A 27,221-nucleotide genomic window follows, 5' to 3' on the forward strand; every position below is an offset into this window, starting at 1 on the left:
CTTTTGATTTATTTAGCTTTACCTGATTCGAAAATTTTTCTGGTACAATTAAATAGCCTCATAATTCTCATTTGCCTTTCTCTCATTTTGAAAAAAAAAAAAATTATAAAAATAAATAGTGTGACATTGGACATGCCGATTTTCACCAATTTTAGGGTGCTGAATTCAATAATATTTATGTACTTCTGGGACATAGCTCCTCGGAGTCCCTGCATCTTCCATAGATCGAAAAAATGAGGTATGATAAATGTTGATTTCCGGGAGAAAGCGTTCAATTTGAGAATTAGATCAATGTGTTTCAAAATTCAATCTTTCAACGTTCTAAAGAAGATCGGCGGATAAGTTTCAAAAATTTTCATGGCAGAAAATTCCCGGCTATAGTACTATTTAAAGAAACAAACCATCAGCTATTCGCTGATTGCAAGATAGTTTTTGCATATTTGCTTTCACCATATTGGTTGATGGTTGCATTGGTTGCTAAGTTTGCTTTTAAATATCGACTGGGAGCTGATTTTTCATTTCTTGATCTTTTTTATAGGTATCTAATTTATAAAGTAGAATGTACCTAGGCTTACTACTTTTATTAAAATGAAGTCAAATAAATTCCTCGTAAATTAAAACATTCCACTAAATAAAATCATTCCTACATGAATAAAAAAAATATTAAAAAATTAAATTTCAAATCAGTTTCAAATTTGGTTTTGATGAACAGTGATTGCTAATTATAACGTTATGTCAAAATACCGTTTGTTGATTGGCTATAAACTGAAAATTTCATAAATTTATTGCCATTAAAAAAGTGCGTAGAAATTTCTGACGAATACAGTGCCAAAATTTCTAATCAATCTCAAAAGTAAACAAAGCTGCTGGTTACTTTTTCAAATTTGGCGCCAAAATAATATTGCTAAGCATTTATAAACGCTAATCGTTGATTGGCTTATCAGAAATATTGCTCGCTGATTGGCTATGCGTTGATCTAAAAGAGAATAAAGTGATTACAATAGAGTTTTTTCGCGCTTTTCGCAAAAACACTAAATAGTACCCAGCTATCATTTACTCCGGAAATTGAGGATTCCTCAATTCTCAAAACGAGTACCTATGCTGATTTCTAAAACTTCATCATTTTAAAACTTAATCGTGTTATGTTCTCCTGAATTCTCTTATAGGACCGACAGGAGATGAACTTGATGCCCCAAAACACAGAATTTCACTCCCTTATATGTTTGAAAATGTCGACAGCTTTCAAGGAGAATTTTTCACATAAGGTAAAGTACCAGTTGTGGTTATACTTTTTTCAACATGCTCTGAGAAGCCCAAATTTCAACTTTTTTCAAATTTTTTTGATTTTGTTGTGTAGTGTAACTGTTGAACTACATAATACTTGGGAGGAAAAAAAAAATCAAGAATATTTCATTTCTTAGTAGAGAATCTTAAAAACTTCCAATTATCCGCTAACCGGGCCCCCTGGCCCGGTTGCGGACAAAGACTGCTCTAAATAGTACTAAATGAAATCAAAAATTCTCAAAAATATGCAGAGGTGGTTATTTCATCTTATTACTATCCAAAAACTTCCGCAGTTATGAAAAATTACATATTTGACTCGCTTTTCTCCATCATTGAAATTTTCCTTCTAAAAAATTTTAAAATCTGCATTTTTATCATTTTGAAACTTCAATGCTTTTGTACATAGACTTCATGGGTGAATTTTCATGTTGTCATGAATGCAAGGAAATGATTAAATGTTACAGAAAAAGATACGAGCGATAATTTTTTTTTTAGCCCATAGGAACGATTATCCACAACCGGGACCCCTATCCACAACTGGTACTTTACCTTAGTGAAAAAATTAGAATAAAACAGGGTAAAATGTCAATCCCGAGGATTTTCGATTTCTAAACATTTTTATTTTGAAATTTTTTCGAACTTTGATTGAAGCATAAGCATCAACATAATTATTCTAACAGAATAATTTTTGTAACCCAACTCTTCAATAGTTTACCTATTTTTATTCATTTTTTTTTGAATAAATGATTTTGAAAAATTGCAAAAATTGAAATGAAAAATGAAATGTGTCCATCTCATTTTCTCTTCCAAATTTTAAAATAACATTTCAACAAAATATTTGTTTCCATTGTGCATATCTCATTTTAATTATTTTTTTGTCCACTTTTTCGCATGAAAATTTCCAAATGTTATCCGTTGAACTTCTACGGTACGTTAAAAGATTCATCATAGGGTTAAAATGGATCAAAACCACTCTTTAGCCTTTAAAAATTGAGAAAATCCAACAAATGCTAACAAAAAACATTCAATGGTTCCAAAAATAGCCTGTTTTCCATGTCTGGTGCAATTTTTTGTGAGTTCTACAGTCGCTCCAATTGTGAGTTCGAGGGCAGTTTTTATTCACTATCAATCCAAACATAATTTTCGAAAATTCTACAAAACATAGTATAAGAATTTATTGAAAAGTCTTCAAATATTTTTTATTCGCGATTTTTTTATTAGTATGGTTACTAGAAAAGAGACTCCGCGAGACTACAAAACGATTTTGAACCGCAATGCCCAAACAGTGCGATCCGTACCCATTCGCTGATAGCAAGAGGGTTCTTACCTTTTGCTAATCGATACCTACATTATTATTAGATCCCTATTATTTTTTTTAATTCAACACCGCGCATAATTTTTCACTTTTTGTTATCTTTTTGATACGAGTACTTCTCTCCTCCTTCGCCACCAAAATGTGCCTCGAAATTCAAAAAATTACAAAATTCTATAATTATAGCTGAGTTCTTTGAGACGCTGAGTTTGAATTTCAATATTGCTATTTTGATAAGAGTTTCCTAGGCTCTACGAGACCTCCTCCTTCTCCTTCCCATGTTTTAAGGAAGTTATCACTTTTAGTGCTTTGCATAATGACGAAAATAAAAATCACTTTTACAAGAAAAAACACTATATTTATTGTTACGAGAACTGCGAACTGCGACGGCCGTTTCGGTACAGCACGTACCATCTTCAAGGCATGAAAACAGAATGAAAAATTTATTACATAGTATTCGTCGAGAGATTAAAATTACGTGAAGTGCTTAGGATAAAGGGAGGGGGGTAGGTACATTCGTTTGTGTAAGCGGAAAGCTGCGCAGTAGGTTATGTTGGATGCTGGTTGGAGCTTTGACGACTTCGTTGAGGACATTGTAATTGTTTTTGGTATGTTTGAATACCTCAAAATCTTCAAGCGCATCAAGACGTTTGCCTTTATTTTCCACATGCAGGATTTTGAAGTCGAAATTGGAAGAGTGGTTTTTGGAGAGTAGGTGGTCTGCAAATGTAGAGATTCCTGGCTTTTTATTTTTCCAAGCTGCGAGATGTTCGTTGATGCGGACTTTAAAGGCTCTACCAGTCTGCCCAATGTAGACAGCCTTACAAGTGCTACATTCAAGCCTATAGACTCCACTTTTCCGATCACTAGGTATTTTGTCCTTATTGTTGCAGAGGAGATTGGCAATAGTATTCTTCGATTTAAAGGCAAACTTTACAGGCTTTTCGAGATCTAGGTACTTAAGCTTATTATTTAAGGAGTTCGTGAGTTTACAGGTGATTGGTCCATTATAGTTAAATTTTTTCCAGATTATCTTACTGTTAACATCGCGGAGAGTCGTCACCTTAGCCTTAAATAGCACATTTTTCCTCCTACACAGAAGTTTTTGGACCATCTTTGGGGGGTAGCCATTATTTTTAGCAATTTCGTAAATGGTATGAAGTTCTTTGTGGAAATTAGGCTTAGACAGAGGTACACTGAGAAGGCGATCTATGAGGTAGCGGAGCCCCGCTTGCTTGTGGTTAGAATGGTGTACCGAATTACTATTGATGAGTATGTCTGAGTATGTGGGTTTACGAAATATGTCGAAGTTGAATTTACCATGATCTATAGATATAGAGATGTCTAGAAAGTTGATGTTAGCACCACCTATTTCTAAAGTGAATTTTATAGGGTCAAAGATTGAGTTTATATACGTGTGAAATTCGTTCAACTGAGATATGGTACCTGTCAATAAGCCTAATGTATCGTCTACGTAACGATGCCAGAAGATGAGGAGGGAGGAGAGGGGGTGCGTCATGATTATGGATTCAACATGCGCCATGAAAATTTCGGCCATATGAGAAGCGATAGGCGATCCCATTTGGAACCCATTTGGAAATTGGTAGAAGATGTCATTAAATTTACAGATGTTATTGTGCATAACGAAGGATACGAGCTTTTTGAGTTGGTCAGAAGTATTATGGTCTAATTCGGATGCGTCAATGAGATTGTGAACAATTTCTTCGCATTTGTCTAAAGGTATTTTTGAATATAAAGAAACAACATCGAAGGAGAAAAGTATAGCATTGCTAGGTATAGGAACGTGAATGATTTTACCGAGCAGTTCAGACGTGCTTTTTATCTGATAGGGAGAGATGAATGGAACGTTCACTTTCAACCTTTTATCAATGAACCTAGCGAGATTATAAAGCGGCGTGCCGATGTATGAAACGACTGGGCGGATTGGCATGGTAGGTTTGTGTATTTTTAATAGTCCATACAAGCGGGGGGGTTGGGGGTTCATCTCGATGAGGTATTTATGCCTATCTATAGGTATCAGGTGAGAGGACTCCTTAATGATACGTCTAGTTTTAGCTACAATATAGTTCATAGGATCTCTAATAATAACAGCGTAATTATCGTTAAGGAAATCGTTAACTTTAGCAGTGTATTCGTCTTTACGTATTATAGCGATGGTATTACCTTTATCAGCTTTTGTTAAAATGAGTTGGTGAGTTATTCGTTCTTAACGAAGAATAGAATTGATGCTTAAGATGAATGTATATTAGGTACTATAAGAAAAAAAAAAAAAAAAAACTCGGGGTATGTTGACCACAGGAGAATTTCGTTTTGAGTTGAAAGTCAACCAAAGAATCATAGCCTATAGTCGAAAAAAAAGGGAACAGTCAACTCTAGGTCTTCACTGATTGCAAGAGGATTTTTACTTTTTGCTTGTTGATGACTTGTTCCATTTCAATTCGAACCAAATTGATTTGGCTGAAAAAACTTACGCATCCCCTTCGATGATCTCATAAAACAACCACCATAATCTCCACCCTCTCTAGACAGAATGAGGCAGGCTTCTGGTAATTTTTTGCTAAGCCACCAAACTTTGACAGCTCACAATTCAAGACTGGTTGAGCTTGGAGCAAATGTGGTTGTGAGATTTTCAAAAGAATAGATTGAAGATTCAAGATCAATAATCAAAATACAAAAAGCTCAACTTTTTATAAGGAGATTGTGAAAGCTGAAGGCAACTATCAAGCACCTCCGATACCTCTCTCCACCACCACCAATGGCTCACACGTGATCAAATTTCGGAAACAATTGAAATAGCATAAATAACGTATTATTAGTGAAGTTTTCAAGGATCCTGACTTCGGTGCTAAAATGCTTTAGATTTAAGGTGAACTTTAAAAAAATCAAAGAACCAAACATACGGAAAAATCAAAATCTCACCAAATTGATTTAAAATCTGACCTCCTCTTTCCCCGATCCATTGGTAAGGGTTTCCAACCATTCTGAGCAATCTAAAGCTTCCAGTAGATTTTTGAAAGTTGAAACTTCCACAAAATTTTACCCAATGAAGGTAAAATTCTAAAATTTATATCACACTTTAAATTAAAATTGCTAAGCTTAGGGAGACTTTCAAGCCATTTTGGGACCTCCAGCCATATTTTGGTAACTCCAGATTTTCAACGAGTACCCATCCAAATTAATTTTAGCACGTATTAAAACACGATTGGTGCTTGTTAGTCACCGACTTTTTCTTGAACATAGGTACAATTTTTCAAAAATCGGTTCCTGTTGGTTCCAAACCCCAGATCTCTCCGAGGGATAATTAAAAAGATAATTATGCAGTTTTAAATTGACAAAATCTGATTGGTCAAGTAGGTCACTAAGAAGCACCAATGCGATTACATATAGGTGCTCATTAAGTTGAATTGGACAAATTTTAACACATTTTTTCGAAAACTAGCATTTCCAAAAAACTTCCGAAGGCTTCAAAAACGACTTGAAACCACCTCCAGTCCAATCATTATGTTGAAATTGGGGTAAAAAGTGAAATTTCTTGCTTTTCAACATCATATGAGTAACATTTTGTGAAGATGATTCAACAATCGAAAATCACCATCATGAAAAATCTGCTGGAGGCAGCAGGACTGCTCAAAACGACTCGAAACCGATTCCAATTGGTTGGGGGGGAGTCAAAAATAACCCATATATCTAATAAATTTAAGATTCCTTGATAATTTTTGATTTTTTTTTCTTTTTGTAAATAGAAAATTTGATTTTCTAAAATTTACTAAGCATCCAAGAATGCATGTTTGAAACTGAAATGTTGAAAGTAAATTTATTTTAAAGTGCTCTTTTGATTTTGCTTGGTCTGATTCAAAAAACTTTCTGGCAGTTGAATACCTCCCAAAATAGTTTTTGTATAAGGCTTCATCATTTTACTCTATACTTTCTCCTAGGAACTTCGAAAAAAAAAAAAAACACACCGAAAATTATAAGAATCCAACGTAAACTAAGATCAAATGATAGGGTAGTCCTTCGGAATCCATCCTTCGCTGATTGCAAGAGGGTTTTTACTTTTTGCTAATTGGTGCTTTATTTTTTAAATTTAAATTCAAAAGCGTTCAAAGTTTCAACCAAGTACCAGTACCTACCTATTGCGTTTCGTTGTACGCTGCGCATCATTTTTCACATTTTGTAACTTTTTTATTTTTTGATACGAGCACCCCCCCCTCCCTTTCTCCCAAGAGCAGCGAAATGCATCTCCAAAGTCCAAATTCAAAAAAAAATGAAATATTCCATAGTCAACTGTTTTTTTAAGAGATATGCCGGTTTTGAATTTCAATATTAGTACATTTAATACCAGTCTCCCGGGCTTTACAACATCTCCTATTTCTCCCCACGAAAAAATGAAACAAAAATTTCGAGCATGTACCTACTTGATTTCGAATTTTATAAAACCAAATTTCTTCCCAAAACTGCTCAAAACGATTCAAAAACCTATTCCAATCGATTGGCGGAGAGAGGGGAGTCAAAAATATTGAAATACGGTGCACAATTCGAAATAAAAAATGTATTCAAACATATTTACACTAATACAAAATGTACAATAAAATAAAACGAAGTAAAATCGCCATAATGCGAACAGAAAACGTAAAACGGTAGTAAAACTCGAGTAGAATCGCGGAGAATTCGAATAGAAAATCGAAAAGTCATCGGAGATGTTTGTTGACTTTACACATACAATGTATCGCGATAATACGAAGAATTACGCGTATTTACAACGAAATAAATAAATACAAATAATGACTCGAATTTTACATTATTTTCAACACTTTCCCTAATTCGAGAATTATCGAGCAAAAAAATAAAACTGCTCCGTACGAACATGAAAAACGTTGATCATGTATCCTCGAATTCGGTTGATGTTAAAGATGCTTCGATAGCGGCGATGAACTCGGATAAGTAACTCGATCAGCTACCTGGATCCACAAATCGCCGCGTCAGCATATTCGAATAGGTACACCAGATGTCGAGTGAATCGAACTCAAACATCCGGCGAGAGCTGGAACTCTAGAGCTGTCTCCATTTACGTGATGTAGACAGCTGACGTTTTTGTTGGTAGGGTTTTCCAGAGAGATATCGACGTGTCTCTGGCGACGTAACAGCAGCTCGTTTGCTGCTGATCGATGATCGAATCGAAATATCAGACTTATCGATGTCTGATCGCTTTCCCGGAGATCTTGAACGTAAATCCGGCGCATTGTTAGCGGCTATGGAACGGATCGCGGTGTCCATAGGGTCTTTTGAATTTGAACGAGGTTGGCTTCGAACTGCTTCCGCGTACGATTTCGTTGAAGCTTCTATTTCAGCCGTGAAAATCTCAATCTCAACGCAATTAGCGTGATTGTTGACGTCTTGAGATTTCGAACGATTTTTATCGCGTAAATTTCTCCATCTAGACAGAAGCTCGGTTTCTTCTAGATCATCGTTGAGAATATCGTTAGCATCATCGAATTCGTCATTCTCGAGCAAAGAACTATTCGATGATTTCGGTGAGCTTTTTGGCGAACTTTTCGGAGTCGATTTGGTCGAAGATTTCGGCGTAACAAGCGATGACTTCGACGTAGAAGGTGCACTTTTCTTCTCATCACTTATCTCGGTATCGGTATCGTTATCAATCGGATCTAGCAAATCTCGATAGATTGGAATGGTAACTCGTTGGTCGCAATCGCGAAGTTTCTCGTAGAAAGTGACATCTTTCGAAATAACAATGTCACGTTTCTCTGGAACGTAAACTCGATATTGCTCATCACCATAGTATCCGACGAGGTAACCTTCGAGAACCTTTTTATCCAGATTTTGACGTGACTGGATCGTAACGTTAACGTAACATTTCGAACTAACAATTCGAAGATGTTTTATTCGCGGTGGTATACCAAACCACATCTCGTAAGGAGTCGAACCGTTGATCGTTGATTTGCCTACTCGATTCAGCAAATATGTAGCGGTGGTAACAAGTTCAGCCCAGATTTCGATCGGATACGTAATCTCTGGATTCGAATATTTCAATGTTCGCGCCAACTCGACAATCGCACTGCTACCGCGTTCAACAGCTGCGTGTGGCGTAAAATGATGACGAACATCGAACTCTCTTAATACTGAACGAACCGCTTTGTTATCGAACTCACCTTGGCGGCTAGACTGGAATTCTAACACTCGATGACCAAGGGTGCGAGCTTTGAATAGTACCTCTCGAACGCAACGAGATACTACTGCGGCGGTTTTCTCCTTCTCGACGAACGTATGATGATAATTCGAATAATCATCTTTGATAACGATGAGATATTTGCGACCACCAAAGGAACAATCAAATGGCCCGCAAATATCACCAGAAAGCAGCTCACCAACTGCTCTGGTCGAAGAACGTTGTTCGAACGTTTCACGATGCACTTTCTCGAACTGACAGGGATTGCTCGAATTGGTTTTAGTTTCCTGTGATCGTTTCTTCAGGCCCAATTCTGCAAGTTTAGCTCGAACGTGATTTTTATCGATATGGCCCCATCGTTCGTGATAAAGTTGCACAATTTCGCTGCTCTCAACAGCATTCACCTGCGGTTCTGGCAAAATGGTCTCGAACGACGCTTTGAAAAGAGAACCATTTTTCGATCTCGTACCGGTGAACATGACGCGATTTTCTGCCTCGAATTTGCAGAACGTAGGATTCGAATAAAATCTGCTCTCTGGCTTTTTATCGTGAGCCGCGACGACTGAGAACAAATTCTTCGAAATACCTGGAACGTACCATACGTCAGTCAAATCGAACTTGACAAGTTGACCATTTACGAAGCTAGCAACTTCGATCGATCCATGACCAACTGCTGTGACGCGACTGCCAGCAGCTTTGACGTAATTCGGTTTCGAAAATGTTTCGTATGTGTGAAACCATTCTCGATTCGATGTAATGTGCTTCGTTGCACCGTTATCAATCCACCAAGATTGATCTGACGAAGATGTAATGAGATTCAGTTGCTCACAATCGGCGAGTAGAGCGCTTTTAGGTTCTGAATCGATATCGTTGAGTTTTGGCGAACAACCAGAAACGTTGACTTGAGGCGAACAACCTGAAGTATCGTTAGCTCGAGCAGGAAAGGGTGGTTTACCGTCGTTGATCCACTGTGAGCACTTTTTGAGCCAGTGCCCTTTCCCAGAACAGTATTTACACACTTGAGCGTTTCTCTGATGATTTCGAACGGATTGATCACCAGACGTATTCGCGACGACATTCGAACCACTCTTCTGACCAGATTTAGCGAACATAGCTTCGGATGACGATGGCGACGTTGAACTATGTACTGGTGTGACGTTGCGCTCGTGCATGATAAGCGAATCGGACAAATTACTTAGTGACTTATCAGCTTGAGCATTGAGAAGAAGGTAGCTCGATTTAAAAGCTTCGAAACGACTCGGAAGAATGTGTAATACTTTCGAAACGAATAAAATTTCTAACAGCTTATCAACTGTCTCGATTTTGCGATTTTCCAGACTAGCTCGAAATTCACGGTGTTGATTTTTGATTCGAGCAACAACAGAGGGCGCATCTTCGTAATCATTCCACTCAGTACCAAAGAAATTCAGGCATTCGCGGAATATTTGGTCTTCTGCCTTGTCATCGAATTCCTTCGTAAGCACTAACCAAGCTTCGCGTGCGGATAGCCTACCAGCGATGCGACTGTGTAGCTCTTCGGAAACGGTTTGTGAAATGATTATTTTCGCTTGGTGAGAAGATTTTTGCCATGTTGCAATCAACTTACGTCTTTCGGCGGTGTCGGCGGCGGTATCGGTCGTTTTTGGTTCTTCCGGGCAGGTTGATTTACCTTCGACGATGTCCACGGCATTAAATAAAGTGAGTATGTCGAGCACTTTATCTTTCCATGACGGCCAATCACTGGAACACGACAGAGGCTTTATACCCTTGATATAATCCATGATACAATTAGGCGAACATGGATATCAACAGCTCACAACTGCGATCCACAATCTGTACGTCGAATGATAACGCGCGATTAGATATCAACAGCTAACAACTGCGATCTAATTTTCGAATAATACAACCGCACATGAACCTTCGAATTTGAATTAGATAACGTTACGAACGAAATACATCACGATTAGCGTTTTATCTCGAAAGGCACAGTATAACGCGTCTGTAGCCCATAACCTATTGAAATACGGTGCACAATTCGAAATAAAAAATGTATTCAAACATATTTACACTAATACAAAATGTACAATAAAATAAAACGAAGTAAAATCGCCATAATGCGAACAGAAAACGTAAAACGGTAGTAAAACTCGAGTAGAATCGCGGAGAATTCGAATAGAAAATCGAAAAGTCATCGGAGATGTTTGTTGACTTTACACATACAATGTATCGCGATAATACGAAGAATTACGCGTATTTACAACGAAATAAATAAATACAAATAATGACTCGAATTTTACATTATTTTCAACAAAAAATAGGCTACATACCAATTTCAGATTTCTCGAGGTTTTGAATTTTTAACTTTTTTTTCGTACAGAGTTTGATTTTCAAAAATTTATCGAGCATCCAAAAATGCATTTTTGCACCTCAAATTTCGGTTGGAAATTTATTTTGAAATAATCTTTTGATTTAGCTTCACCAGTCTCATAATTATTCTTTGCCTTCCTCCCATTTTGAAAACAATTTTAAATGTAGTGTGACATTAGACACGTCGATTTTTACCTATTTTAGGGTGCTGAATTCAAATATATCAGCTGAACTTTTTGGACATGACCTCTCGGAGTCCATCCAGCTCCCAAAAATAAAATAAGCTTAAAAAATAAATGTGGTGTGTTGATTCCTGGGAGAAAACATGCGATCAATGTGTTTAAAAAATTCAATGTTTCAACGTTCGGAAAAAGATCGGTGGATAAGTTTCAAAAATTTTTACTGCAGAAACCATACTAAAAAATTGATTGTGATATTTCAAAAAAAAAAACCAGCCACATATAATTTACATTGGAAATTGGGGATTCCTCAATCTCTCAAAACTACTATAATGTAGATTTCTAAAGATGAATTCGAGGACGCAGAAAGGAAAATAAAAGGTATAATAAATTATTGATTATCATTTTAAAACTTCATCGAATCTGCTCTTCCCAATTTCCTTATAAGAACGACAGAGGATTAATTTGATGTCCCAAAACACAGAATTTCACTCTCTTTTGCTTGAAAACGGCGGCAGCTCTCAAAGAAAATGAAAAAAAAAATTAGAATAAAACAGGGTGAAGTGTCAATTATGAGGATTTTCAATTTCAAAAAATTTTACCTAATTTTGAAATTTTTTGAATTTTTAACAATAAGATATTCCAACTGAATAATTTTAGATAATAACTTCTCAATAGTTTACCTACCTATTTTTGGAGCATGATCTCGAAAAATTGCAATCTTTCAATTTCAAAATTTAAATGAAATGCGTCCATCTCATTTTTTCTTCCAAATTTTAAAACAACATTTCAACAAAATAAATTTGTTTCCAAGTATCACATTTCGATTATTTTTTTACTCCAAATTTTCGCATAAAAATTTCCAAATGTTATCCGTTAAACTTCCACGGGATATTTAACGGCTAATTCACCATTGGCTTAAATGGATCAAAACTATACTCTTTAGCCTTTAAAAACTAAAAAACTCCGACAAACGAAACGACGCATATGCGATCCGTACATTCGCTGATTACAAGAGGATTTTTACTTTTTGCTAATTGATAGGTATACCTACTTTATTATTAGATTTTTTTTAAAATTTTAACAGTGCGCATAATTTTTCACTCTTTGTTATTCGCCACCAAAATGTGCCACGAAATTCAAAAAATTGTAAAATTCTGTAATACACGGAGTTCTTAGAGACGCTGAGTTTGAATTTCGATATTGCTATTTTGATACGAGCTTTCTAGACTTTACAAGACCTCCTCCTCTCCAGAAAAAATGGGGAAAAATTACCGTACCTACCTCATAAATTTTCAAGTTTTTGAGAGTAACGATTTCAAATTTTATATGTATTACCCACTTTTTTAAGACGAACTCCCGAACCATAAATTCATCCCAATACATCAAAATTGAAAAAGCTCACTAGATCTATGCTTTGGTGAGTTTTCAGTGATGCTGATTTCGAATTTCAGATTTTTTCCCATCTGAGCCCTTCCTCTCTTCAACTCCATAACTTCCGCCACAATAATATTATCGAAAAAGTCGTAGAACAACATGTTTTCATACACTTAAGTCGTCTTCAATTTCGAAAACACGAAGAACTCGCTTCTTGAGGGAAAAATCAAACTAAAAAATCTGTATACCAATAAATAATAAAGTTTCAATACACACAGTACAAAACCTAACTCACCCTCGTCGCCAAAACGGAAACCCCCTTTTTATTCCAACACGTTCAGTAAACGAGAATGCAACTCGAACACACCCACGTTAAAGTCCCATTCTAGAAAAAGCTCTTGCATAAGCTATCGCATAGCATGGCGTATACCTGTTGAACGTATAATTAATTACACAAGCTTCGCCAAACTTGGGTACGAGTATACGACGGCGACGAAAAAAAAAACACCGTTTTCGCAAGATTTAAACGCGCGCCAAAGTTATACTCCAACAATGAAAATATAAAAACAGCATTATTAAAAGCTCACTGCTCAGTCGTCCCATTGCCGTGGTGCAAAAAGCAACGTATACTCGTGAAATTTTACACAGCTGCTGCCACCACCGGTGGAATCAGCATCGACATCATGCGGTACAATGAAAGTCTCATTTATACATTGTTATACAGGTTGAGTTATTGCTAGTACGAAGCTGGTACCTGATTTTGCATTATGAAGATGATATTTTTTTAAATTTTGGATTGATTTCACGTGTTACAGAGTAGGTACTTGAGCGTTTGTGGAGTAAAAAATGAGCTAAATTTTATTTCATGAGGTGATGAATTTTTCTCATCGTGTTCTGATTTAAATGTTCTGTTTTGCCGAAAAGGGATATGAGTTGAAAATTTTTGAAAATTAATTGGTCAAAATGCTGAATCCCAGAGAAACTACAGACACAGAATTATTTATGATAAGACCTGCATTAGTGAATAAGCCACCAATTTTCTTTCACCAAAACACCATTTTTTGAGAAAAATCATCAACTTCAAATCATATCTAAATCTTGACAAAGTATTTGTGCTCAGCTGCCTGAAAATCTACCCAAATTCACCATCCCTTATACCTTATAGATATTTATTTGAATTACGTTGAACTTTACCCTAGAACGCGTAAATTTACTAAAATTATAAATTTAGATCGTATCGTAATGGATCCCACCACCGCCGCATCTTCGAGCATAAATTCACATTTATCCCTCTATTTCGATCTATTTTCCGAGCTTGTTGCGCAGCGAGGAAATCTTCATCCAGTTAGTAGGTATGTATGAAACCGAAGATACCTACGAGAAATGATGAATGTATTTTTCATGTAATATGTACAGGTACAGAAGGGTTCACGTTCGCTTTGTAGAATATTATACCTCCCGTACTTCGACTCGATCCTACAATATCCAGGTATACATTACATTTGAGTCAGAATATCTACATTATTTTTGCTCGCGTATCATTTAAGAAGGTAGGTAGGTTGATAGGTACATAGGTAGATGAGTAGGTAAGTAATGTATACGTAGACGTATACACTGTATACAGTACACATTAACGAATATACGTCTTTTCTCGTTTCCTCCATGTGCTCGATAATTTAATGGGTGTATAGTAAATACGCGAATTTTCCATTCTAGCAGGTGCCACTATCATCGTTAGTAGATATATCATTGTAAAATGTTACTACACGTCGTGTCTTACTCGTCCGCGCCTTAATGTTACATGGTATGCTAGACTTCGAACGTAACAACGATGAGAATTGCATTTCATAACTACCGAAAGCAACGAAGAACAAAATAATACTCATTTTTTTTTCTACCCAGTTGTTTCCCAGTAAGTAAGTAATTTAAATATTTTTAAGATTAGATATCAATTTCAACAATATAGTTCCCAATAGTTTGAGTAGCATACTCAAAGTTATACAGGGTACCAAAAAAACAGCTCATTGCTCGCTGATATCAATCAGTGCTCCTAGAATTTTACGACTAAAATAGATACTTACACAGATATTAGGTCTGCCATGATTTTTTTTTTCACACCTAGATTTTTGGAAAGAGCACGGTCTGGAATCTCCATTACAAAAACAGCCCATTTTTGAAGAGTTTTTGGAAATTCAAAAAAGAATTTTTTTGTAGTGTTTTTTGCTTTTTAGTACAATTTTTCAATAATTACGATTAAAATCCGCCTTGAAGCTAATATCGACTCGTCTCAAACCAATCTCCACCATTTTCAGCCATACTGGAGCCTGCGGCATAATTTTTGATTTTTCCACAATTTCTGAATCCATCCAGAATGCGTGAAAAGCAAGTTGGTCAAGTCAAAATCGAGTTCTGCCTTATTCTCAGCTTGATCAACGAGTTTATTCGCAGTTTGAGTGATTTTAAGGACTCCAAAAGGATTCACAATCAAAAATTGTTGGTCAAAAAACACACTATCTACCTATTAATTGTGGAATACCATAAACTGGGGTAACATTGAAGCATTTTTCAGCATTTTTCATGTTTAAGAGGTATGAACGGCGGAGGTAGGGGAAATGTATGTAGTGCTTTTGATAAAGCTATGTCAGCACTACGTTTTGGCGGTTACAGAAGTTGCCTATCTTTTTCCTGTCAAGCCCAAGAGCCAAAAGAAGTGCCCTTCAAAGTTATACCCAGCGTTTGGGGTAACTTTGAAGGCCCCTTGAAATGTGCTTCGCTCAAGGTCAAAAATTATCAAAAACATGAATATTCACTCCTTGGTCACTTTATACGCGTCAAGCACTCACAAAATGATACATATTCGCAACTGAATTTATGAACGAGTGCTCCAAAAGGATAATTTGAAATTTTTCTAGTTTTCAGGCGTTTTTCATGCATTTTGGCCAATTTGACCAAATTTCATGATTTTTTAATGATTTTAGAGCTGTTTTTCAAGTTTTCACATACCTAGTTTTTAACAACCACTTGACCGAAATTTCATCTGCTCAAAATGTTTTTTGTCTTATGGCAGATTCCTAAAAAATTCAAAATTGACCATCTTCGCCGATTTATGTTTTTTTTTTTTTTTTTTTTTTCAAAAAAGTACACTTATGATTAGATATTTATTTGTGGTAAATTTAGTGCTGCGATCTAGCCACTTCAAAACTATTTATTATCGATTATGTCGAATTAAGTAGGTAATTTTACTTGTCATGGTTTTATTGAATATTTTTATTGTTGCTTTTTAATGGAATAAAATTAGATCGAATATGGTTCGTATAATTAATGCGTACGCATTTTTATTCTGCTCAAAAATGTGATAAAAATGATTAAAATTTTCCCACAAACTGATATCAATTCCCTCGAACTGAGTTTCACCATTTTCGGCTATGCTGAAGACTCATGTATACGATTTACGATTCCTCCAGAATAATAATACTTCTTCAGAAGGCGTGAAAATGAATTTGAGCTGCTAAATATCAAGTTGAGGCTTATTCTCAACCTGTTTGAAGGATTCACCCTGTTTAAAGCCGATTTTTAAACTGACACATCAAGGGTGTAATTTGATCAACAGTCTCCAGTCATCATTAAAAATAATCTGTTAAAAAACCGTTTTAGGTGTCCACCTAGAAATTGGGTCAAATGTGGATAAACTCGTTCAAAATGGATCCAGAATACGCCACAACTTGATGTTTGTCGCTATAAAATTAATTTTCACGTCTTCTGATGAAATTTGAAAATTCTGGAGAGATCAAATATCGTACCGAAGGCTCAAAAATTACTAGAAATAGTAAACGTCGATTCGAAAGAGTTAGTGTTACTGCATTTGTACTGATTTTTTTTTTTTAATAAAGCATAGAGTTCCGAAAATGGTGAATTTCTAATTTTCAAAAATTTGCCAAAAATAGAAGAAACGATTTGGGCAGCTAAAATTTTGGTTTTATGGGCTTCAGACCATGCTCTCTCTTGAAATCGCAATCCTGTTAGAATTGTTAGCGGACACCTCATAAGGTCCTGATTGTTATCTGTTCTTATCAATTTTCATGCGTTCTACAGAGATTCAAAAACTCTGAAAAAAATTTAAAACTGTCTAAAGAACAGGTAAAATGATAATATAGTTTTCAAGTTATGCTCAAACATGAAATCCAAAAATGGCAGAATTGAACACCGAAGCTTCTCATTTTCTTGAAACATCAACACTAATTTTTTTTTTAAAGTAACAACTTTCAGAATTTTTGAAAAACTGAAGAGAAATGAAATTTTTGTTTTCATAAATTGCGGGTGTTCCAAAACAAGTGTCGAATATTTTTTCTTGTGGTACTGCAATCCTAACTACGTCAGCATATGTTTGGTCGTTGGCCCTAAAAACAGCAAGAATGAAGTTATAATGCATTTTTATGTCGATTTTTCAAGGTTGCACAATTCTTCGAATATTTTCAACAAATAAATAAAATCTGATAGGAAAGGTGCCCTCTGACTGACGATCAATCTGAAAATTTGACGACACACCACATGAGTAGATATAAAATGTATTTCCTGGCACTGGAGTAAGAATTCTTACAATACTTTTTTAGATTCAAAACTATGTGAAGGTTTATGTGAAATTTTTCACATAAGTTTTCACATACTTTTCATTCAAACAAATGCAAAAATATTTACAAAACTTAGATATTGAAATGAAATGCAAAATTTTTTGCAATACTTAAACATTTCAAACAAATGCAAAAATTTCATCAAAACTTGAACATTTCAATGAAATGCAAAAATTCTTTCAAAACTTAAACATTTCAATGAAATGCAAAAATTCATTCAAAACTTAAACATTTCAATGAAATACAAATTCTTTCAAAACTCATTGAACTGTAAAAATCATACAAAACTTTAACAATTATACCACTAGTTAAAGAAAACGTTATCTCTAATAAAGTGGTAACACAAACACCAACACCTTTATCATAGAAACTGATTCTTTTAACTAATGAATTTTTTCCACTGTGAACGAATTTTTTTGCATTTGAAGTACACCATCTTTTAGAAATTGATCCATTAGTTAAAGAAATCAATTTCAATAATAAAATGAATAACTATAATAAAATGGATAACCAAGCACCTTTAAGAACATGTGAGAAGTGTATGTGTAAAATTACATACAAGAACTATGCCAGACATTTAAAAACAAAGAAACACAATGAAGTCAAGATTAATGTGAAAGAATTAAAGACGGAATTGAAGTGGTATGGAATGAAAAATGTTGATAAAATGAAAAAATCAGATTTGTTAGTGAACAAAGATAAAATCAAGGCTATTAATATTGATAGAGAAAAATTGTTGAAATTATCAGAAAAGAATTTGATCAAATTTATTCAGGATAACAAATTTAATATCAATAAAAAATTGGGAAAAGATCAAATAATAGACAGATTGCTTGATTTTCACTCAAACAAATCATTGCCTCTTCCTAAATGGGAATTTGTGGATGAAAATTTTAAATCAAGACATGCTCAATTTGATATGAAAAATAACTGGGATATTAAAGATATGTCAAAGTTTTTACATTTTATGAAAAAACATGTTAGTTCTTTACTTCAAGAATGGATGAAAAAACATAGAGGGATTAAGGTGAATATTTGTGTTTCGGCAACTTATGAATGCATTCGAGGAGATGAAACAATAATTGCAGATATACATTTGCAAGCTGAAAATGATACATTCACTAATCGAAGTGAATTAACAAAAGGTATTTCCACGTTTATGAAGACTGTACTTGATAGACATGAAAAAATAAATGAAAAATTAGTGGGTAGTGATTGGTATTTAAAGTTAATCAATAGTTTTAGAGTAAATATAAACAAATATGATCCACTTAGAGCAGGTTCCTATATTGATCTTCCAAAAACTTTAAAAGATAAGAAAGCAATCATAAATGTTAAAAATAATGATAATGAATGCTTTAAATGGTCACTTTTAGCATGTTTATATCCTGCAAAAGATAATCCACAAGAAATAATAAAGTACAAAGCATATGAGAAAACTTTTGATAAAGCTTTGAAAGATATTGAATTCCCAATTAAAATTAAAGACATTGAAAAATTTGAAAATAAAGTGAATGAATTGAAATTGGTAGAAGGTGGATTATCTATTAATGTTTATCATCATGATGATCGTTGTAAAATTTATCCCTTACACATTACCAAAGAAGAGAAAACAAAACATGTTGATTTATTGTATTTATGTGAAGAGAGTAATGATAGAAATACTCACTACTGTTGGATTAAGGATCTAACAAAATTGATTAAAAGTCAATTAACCAAAAACACTCAAAAAATACATTTTTTGTGCAAAAGGTGTCTTTGTCATTTTTACAGTGAAGTTAAATATTTAGAACATAGAGAAAGCTGTAAAGTACATGATCCAGTTGCAGTAAAACTTCCTCTTAAAAGTGATAACATTTGTGAATTTACAAACTATAATCGATCAATGAAAATTCCTTTCACAATAATAGCTGATTTTGAGTGTATACTTAGAAAACTTGAAAAAACTAAAGAAGAGGAAGAAGCTAAAACGCAAAAAATTCAAGAGCACATACCAATTAGTTGTGTTTATTACATTTTATATGAGAATGGAGAAATATCAGAGAACATGTTTGAATATTTTGGAAGTAATACCCCTCAAGTATTGTGTGAAAAATTATCAGAAGATGCAGTACGTATTGCTAATGAATACATATATAATTGTAAAAAAATGAAGAAACTGACCAATATACAAAAATGTGAATATAGAGAGGCAACAATATGTCATATTTGTGAAAGAAATTTGAGTGATTTTCCACCTATGATGGAAAAAAATATTAATAAATTGAGAAAAGAAATAGAAATTACTTCAAATATTTTAAAGTACCATGATGATCAAACACTGACTGATAGACTACAGAAATTAGAAATAGATTTGAAAGAGAAATTAGATGATGAAGAGAAAAATAAAAAGAAAGTTCAGGATCATGACCATATAACAGGTGAATATAGAGGTACAGCTCATAGTCTTTGCAACTTGAATTACAATGTACCTAAATTCATACCAGTCTTGTTTCACAACTTTTCTGGGTATGATTCCCACTTATTAGTAAGAGAATTTGCTGGAACTACAGATGATTTAAAACTGATTCCAAATAATGAGGAATCTTACATCAGCTTCTCAAAAGTTGTAAAGTTTCAATGCTATTCAGGAGAAGAGGGTAAAATAGAACTTAGATTTTTAGATTCGTACAAATTTCTATCTGAACCACTTTCTAAATTGACTAAAAACTTGGAAATGTGTCATTTCAAAAATTTGAAGAGATGGTTTCATAAGACAGTACCATCTGGAAATGATTCATTGTTCAATTTGTTGACTGAAAAATTGGCTTACCCTTATGATTATATGGATTCATTAGAAAAATATGATGAGGAAGAGTTACCATCTAGAGAGAATTTCTACAACTCCTTGAATGATGAACATGTAGATGAAGATGAATTTTTACGTGCTCAAAAAATTTGGGAACAGTTTAACATTAAAAATCTAAAAGAGTTTACAATGTTGTACAATAAAATTGATGTACTCTTGCTAGCAGATGTGATTGAAAATTTTAGAAAAACTGCACTTGAAATTTACAAGTTAGATCCACTTTGGTATTATACTACCCCCGGATTTGCTTGGGATTGCATGTTGAAAACAACAAAACAAAAATTGGAATTGTTAACTGATGTAGACATGTTGTACATGTTTGAAAATGCCAAGCGTGGTGGAATTTCACAATGTTCAAATAGATATGAAAAAGCCAATCATAAGTACATGGGTGAAAAATTTGATAAAAATAAAGAATCAACATTCATTCAGTACTTGGATGCAAATAATTTATATGGGTGGGCTATGAGTAAACATTTACCATATGGAGGGTTTTGGTGGGCAAATCCAAACGATTTTACTTACAGTAGAATTTTGAAAATGAAAGATAACCAAAACAAAGGATATCTGTTTGAAGTTGATTTAAGCTATCCAGAAACATTACATGATTATCATTCTGATCTACCTTATTGTGCAGAAAATATTATTGATGAAAATAGACTTCCTAAATTATTCACAACATTATATGATAAGAAGAAATATGTTTTACATTATTTGAATCTTAGACAGGCTCTTGAAGCAGGTTTGAAATTGGAAAAAATTCACAGAGTTATTCAATTCAACCAATCAGATTGGATGAAAGTATATATTGATAAAAATACAAAGCATAGACAAAATGCAAAAAATGAATTTGAAAAAGACTTTTTTAAATTGATGAATAACTCGGTGTTTGGTAGAACAATGATGAATGTGCGAAATCATGTGGATATAAAATTGATTAGTGAAGGTAAAAAATATACAAAGTATGTTTCAAAACCAAATTTTGTAAAATCAACATTTTTTGCAGAAGATCTTGCAGCTGTTCACATGAAAAAAACTCACATCAATTTCAATCAACCAATTTATGTGGGTGTTTCTATTTTAGATATTTCAAAAACATTGATGTATGATTTCTATTATAGGTTGAAGAGAGAATATAAAAATGATGTTAAACTTTTGTATACTGATACAGACTCATTAATTTTGTCAATAAAAACGCCAGACTTTTACAGTGATATGAAAGGAATGATTGATGAATTTGACACATCAGACTATCCTGAGAATAATATATATGGTATTCCTCAAGTTAATAAAAAAGTTATTGGTAAATTCAAAGATGAAATGAAAGGAAAAAGTATTGAAGAATTCATAGGGTTAGCTTCTAAATTGTACTCCATCAAAGTATTTGAAGAAGATGAAAAGAAAAGAGCAAAAGGAGTGAAGAAACATGTAATCAAAAATCAAATCACCCATAATGATTATAAAGAATGCTTAGAGAAGAAAATAACAAAGAGTTTCAAGCAGAAAATTATACAAAGTAAAAATCATAATATTTACACATTTGAACAAGATAAAAGAGGTTTATCTCCATTTGATGACAAGAGATGTATATTTGACAATGAAACTTTACCTTGGGGACATTATAAACTAGAAGTAGAAAGACAGAATTTTATCACACATTTGAAAACTCTCTCTTCACTAATATAAATAACTTTGGTTAAAATTTTTTTTTCCTTATTATAAAATAATAATATGATCAATAATGAAAAGGGGCATCTTAAATTATTACTCTCTCATGTAAATTGGTATGATGTTTCAAGTAATCAGGAACTATCAGAAAATTTAATCAGAGAATTCAAAGACAAAGTATATTGGTTTGCAATTTCAGTTCATCAAAAACTGTCAGAAGATTTCATTAGGGAATTCAAAGACAAAGTATATTGGTTTGCAATTTCAGTTCATCAAAAACTGTCAGAAGATTTCATTAGGGAATTCAAAGACAAAGTAAATTGGGAAGAAATTTCACGTTATCAAAAACTATCAGAAAATTTCATAAGGGAATTCAAAGGCAAAGTAAATTGGGAAGAAATTTCACGTTATCAAAAACTATCAGAAGATTTCATCATGGAATTTAAAGATTGTGTAAATTGGCATTGGATTTCAGGTCATCAAAAACTGTCTGAACATTTCATTAGAGAATTCAAAGATCAAGTAAATTGGCATTGGATTTCATGCCATCAAAAACTGGCTGAAGATTTCATTAAAGAATTTAAAGACCAAGTATGCTGGGAATGTATTTCATGGAGTCAAAAACTGTCTGAACATTTCATTAGAGAATTCAAAGACAAAGTAGATTGGAAAGAAATCTTAGAAAATCAAGAACTATCAGAAGATTTCATATGTGAATTGAAAGATTGGGTATCTAGGAAAAAAATGCATTAGTTAAAAGAATTGTTTTCTATAATAAAATGAGTTCTATTATAGAATTGGATGAATTTATAACAAATACTTTAAGGAACAATATTCAATTATTTCAAGAATCTAAGCAAAGAGTGAAAACATACAACATTGAGGATGGAAATCTTTCTCCAGAAGTTGTGAATGATTTTAAAAACATGGACAAGTTTCAATTTTCAGAAAGCATATTGATGTTATATTTGAGAACGAGAGAAAACTTGATGAAAACAAATGTGAATACATATTTGAATGAAATGAAAAAAATCATTCCTTATGAGATTATGAAGGAAGCTTCACAGAGATTTGGTCTCATATGCAATGTATCAAAAAAAGAGTATTATCCATCCAAAAGGTGTCAAAACTGTGGAAGTACTCGAGAATTTTTCAAAGATCGAGATAATATTTTAATATGCAAAAAATGTTTTGCCGAGGTAATTCACTACAAACATAATTCTAAACCTCATTGCTTCAAGAAACAAAATTCAAACTACAATAGGTTAAGTAATTTCAAAAAGTGTTTGGAGAAATATCAAGGAAAACAAACTGATTTTATAAGTCCAGAGGTTTATACACATTTACAAGAAGCTTTATCTACATTTGGACAAGTGAAAAAATCAACTGTTTTTTATTTCTTGAAAGAACTAGGTTATCATAAACACTATGACGATTATATTCTAATTCATTCTAATTTAACAGGACAGAAACCAAGTAATATTTCCCATTTAGAACAACAACTTCTAAATGATTTTGAAAAATTTTCCAATCAATTTGATTTGGTAAATAAGCAAAGAAAAAACTTTATAAATATGAAATTTCTTTTACATAAATTAATGTTGAAAGATGGTCACAATTTTGATCCAGAAGATTTCATTTCACTTGGCAACAAGAGGGAATGTGATGAAATATGCAGAAAAATATTCCTTTCTTTAGGATGGAAATATTCATCTAATTAACTGCTTTGTTCTTTTAGAACACTGTTCTAAAAGATATTACCACTTTTTATAATTTTTTGTAACCACTAAAGCTGTATAAAACTCATTGTTTGGACTCACACATCTGTACGCATTTTGATCTGTAAAAGTTAGATTTTTGATTTCAATAAACAAGTCTGTGGTACGAATTCGCTCATTAGAAATGATGGATTCATTGTTATAATTGAACCACTTATTATTTGACTGAAATTTCTCAAAATTATAAACACATTCAATTTTTGTATCGACTCCCTCTGTTTCCATAAGCAATTTTACCCAAGTTTTTGTCACCAAATGCTGTTGACTCTTTAAATTTTGCTGCGACACTACCAAATAATCATAGTAATAGTTACTTGAAGATTCACCAAATTTTTTTGTTCTAATTCGACACATGTATTGTCCTTCATTTATAACTTTCAAAAATGATACAACCTCAACCTTTTTCTTCGATGTTGAATTCAAATATTCAAATTTATTGATACTTAAACGTTCTGGAATGTCAAAAGGAACATCTTTAAGCCATTCCAGCTGATACACAAATTCTTGTTCTGAAAATGTAACGTTACAAAATAGTGTAACTCCCTCATTGTTGACTATTTTTTGAGATCTAAAGAATAAATCATGTTCTTGTAAAGTTGATACAAAAAGGGTAAACAGAATAATACCAGCACACTTCATTTTATAATAGGAAAAAAAATTTTTCTACTATAAATGAGCAATAATTACAATTTAGTAAATGAAAATGTTAATATAAGAAAGGAATTGAAGGCAATGTATCAGGCAAGTAAAGCAGGTAAAATTTATAAGCAAGAAGTATTAGAAGAACAGTTTAAACCAATCATTACACCACTAGAAAAAATTAGAAACCAAATAACTCAAAATGTTCCAGAAACCATCCAAATACCTTCCCAAAATCTTCCAGAAACCTTCCCACAACCTACCCAAAATATGCTTGAGTGGAATAGTTCTCATGAAAATGTTCTTGGTGAAATAGCAAAACAATATTTACAATTTTATGCAGCTGATGATAAAAAAGAAATTTGTGATACTACTTTTGGGATTCGATATGATCCAGACATTAATAAATGGATGATTGGCAATGAAGAAATTACTTTTAATGGTAATAACATCAAGTTTAAAGGTGGTATTGAATTTAAAGGAACTCATGGTTTATGGCAGTTGTTGACATTGAAAAATCCAGATCCAAATCAGTATGATTCTGAAGATTTAAAGGATTTTTGGGAAATTATTGATAAAACCAGTAGTTATAAACAAAATAATAACCCATCTTCCAGAGTGAAATCAAGTTGTGGAATCAAATACATTTCTGTAATAAAACCTTTGCTAGATAAATATCTGAAAAAGGGAGGAGGGTTGTATCAAATTGATGATATCATAGATATTTATCTAGAAAAATTTGTTACAACTTACTTAAAGATTCGAAATGGATCTTTAGATGGTAAGGCAATAGTACCAATTTTAAATCATCTCAAAAAAATGAATTTGTATGCCAACACATCTGGGGATAAATATATTTATTGGGATAACTTGCCTGAATTGTTTGATAAATTAGTTGTTTTGTATGGTGAAAAGAAAGCTGGAAATTCCAACCCTCATTTAAGAAATGAAATTGTTAGGATTTTGCAAGAACTTAAAGAACTTTGAAAAAAAAAATTTCCTATTATAAAATGAATAGTGACTCTCCATGTAGTAGTGAAGGAAATAATTCTAATACACAAAGTGGGAGAACAAGCTCCCAGCATCAAAATATGAAAACATGTATTTTCTTGATGACGATTCTCTTGAAAAGTATTTGGAAATTTAGAAAAAAAGTGATTAGACGCAAAAAGAAGAAATGATATTTTTTTTTCTGTAATAAACATGAATAGTAACAACTTTAAAACTATATTGAATGACAAAATTCGACAAAGAATTCCCAAGGTGATGTTTGATGGTGAAGTGAAAGAAGGTAGTGGTATGTTGGGTACAGTTGCAAATTGGGCAATAAAGAAGCTTCCATTACCTCCCATGCATTTAGAAGATCATAATTTTACTGGACCCTGGACAAATCCAACTTTACAAATATTGAAAGGAGTTGAACCAAGAAATAAACTGGATTATGCATCTAGGAGACATGATGTTGCTTATGAATTGATGGAAGATCCTGCTGAACTTCATGAAGCTGATTATATATTACAGAGAGAAGCTTCAAATATTGCACGTGATAAAGATACAAGTAAAAAATTGGAAAAACAAGCTCAGCTTGTGGATGCTGCCATGGGTGTAAAAAGGTACTTTGGTACAGGTATGAAAAAGGAAAATTATGAAAAAATTCCTGTCAATTTAGATGAAAAAGAACAACTGTTAATTCTAGAGGGAATAAAGTTAGGGAAACCAATTACTTTAAACTTGGATCACAAACAATTGATTCGAACAAAAAACAGTGTGATGAAAGAGACTTATTTACCAGTGACAACATATCAAAAGAAGGAAATCAGTAAAGCGCGTACTAAAAAGAAATCAGTCAAGATAAAGTTGTCTGCAAAACAATTGGAATTTATCAACACAAATAATAAAACTGGAGGTTTCTTACCTGCTCTAGTTGCTGCATTACCAGCTATAGCTGCAGCATCATCCATAATTAAAAATGGTTTTGATGCCTATAGCAATCATAGAGCAAACAATCAGTTAGTTGAAGAAGTTAAAAAAAGATATAAAGAAGAAAAACCTCTTCACAAACAACTAACTGATATACTAGAGGAACCAGTAAAGTCTGGTACAGGTTTGGAAAACAACGAAAAGATTTGAATCCAGCTTCTCATCGAAAACCTGTTGAAGGTGAGGGGTTATATTTAAATCCAGCTTCTCATCGAAAACCTGTTGAAGGTGCTGGGGTTAATGTGAAAGCAAAAAAAAAAAGAGGAAGGGAGGTTAATAAAAATTCCTATTAAACCCTTATCCAATATGGAACTGGAATTATATGCAAAGGAATTGTGTATACCTTATTTTAGGGGAGTGTTTATGAAAGATCAACTACCAAAACAAATTGGAAGAAATGAAAGCATGATTATCAATTTAGATGATTCTATTGGACCGGGATCTCATTGGGTTTGTTTTTTCAAGAAAGATGATTATATAATTTATTTTGATTCTTTTGGTGAAAGACCTCCTAGTGAAGTACTAAACTATTTTCAAAAGAATGTATATTATAATGTTGACCAAAAGCAAAATTTCAATCAAGTTATTTGTGGACATCTTTGTTTGAAATTTTTAGCTGAGTTCTAAGTATTTTAAGAGAAATTCTCTTAAAATTACATTTCTCTAATATCCAATGCTACATAAATTTTTTCATCACCAAAATCCAACAGATTACCATCTTGATCTACAATCTGAACTACAATTTCCCTGAAAGAATGTGTATTTATTTCATAGTATAAGTAGTGATATGGGATTATCCAATATTTTTCACCTGTTGGAGCTGACCAGGGGTGGGAGTATATTACTCCACCTCCTCCTTCTCCATTTTCATAATTTGTATTCACTAAATTACATTTTACTTGAATAGCAGTAAGAGGAAAAATGTCAATCATTCTATCTGAATGATGTGTTACATC

The 27,221-nt window shown here is 33.3% G+C and overlaps 2 protein-coding genes across 3 annotated transcripts in view; one reads left to right on the top strand and one right to left on the bottom strand.

Annotated features, from left to right (window-relative positions):
* The window catches only part of LOC135840888 (5-hydroxytryptamine receptor 1-like), a 919,288-nt gene that overhangs the window by 777,564 nt on the left and 114,503 nt on the right, over positions 1-27,221 (bottom strand). The window lies entirely within an intron of this gene.
* On the top strand, positions 18,424-22,665 carry LOC135839374 (uncharacterized). Its single transcript, XM_065355369.1, has one exon. The coding sequence runs from the start codon at positions 18,512-18,514 to the stop codon at positions 21,884-21,886; it is 3,375 nt and encodes a 1,124-aa protein (XP_065211441.1). The 5' UTR covers positions 18,424-18,511; the 3' UTR covers positions 21,887-22,665.

The sequence above is a fragment of the Planococcus citri genome, chromosome 3 (genome assembly GCF_950023065.1).
Source record: "Planococcus citri chromosome 3, ihPlaCitr1.1, whole genome shotgun sequence".
Classification (NCBI taxonomy): Eukaryota; Metazoa; Arthropoda; class Insecta; order Hemiptera; family Pseudococcidae; genus Planococcus; species Planococcus citri.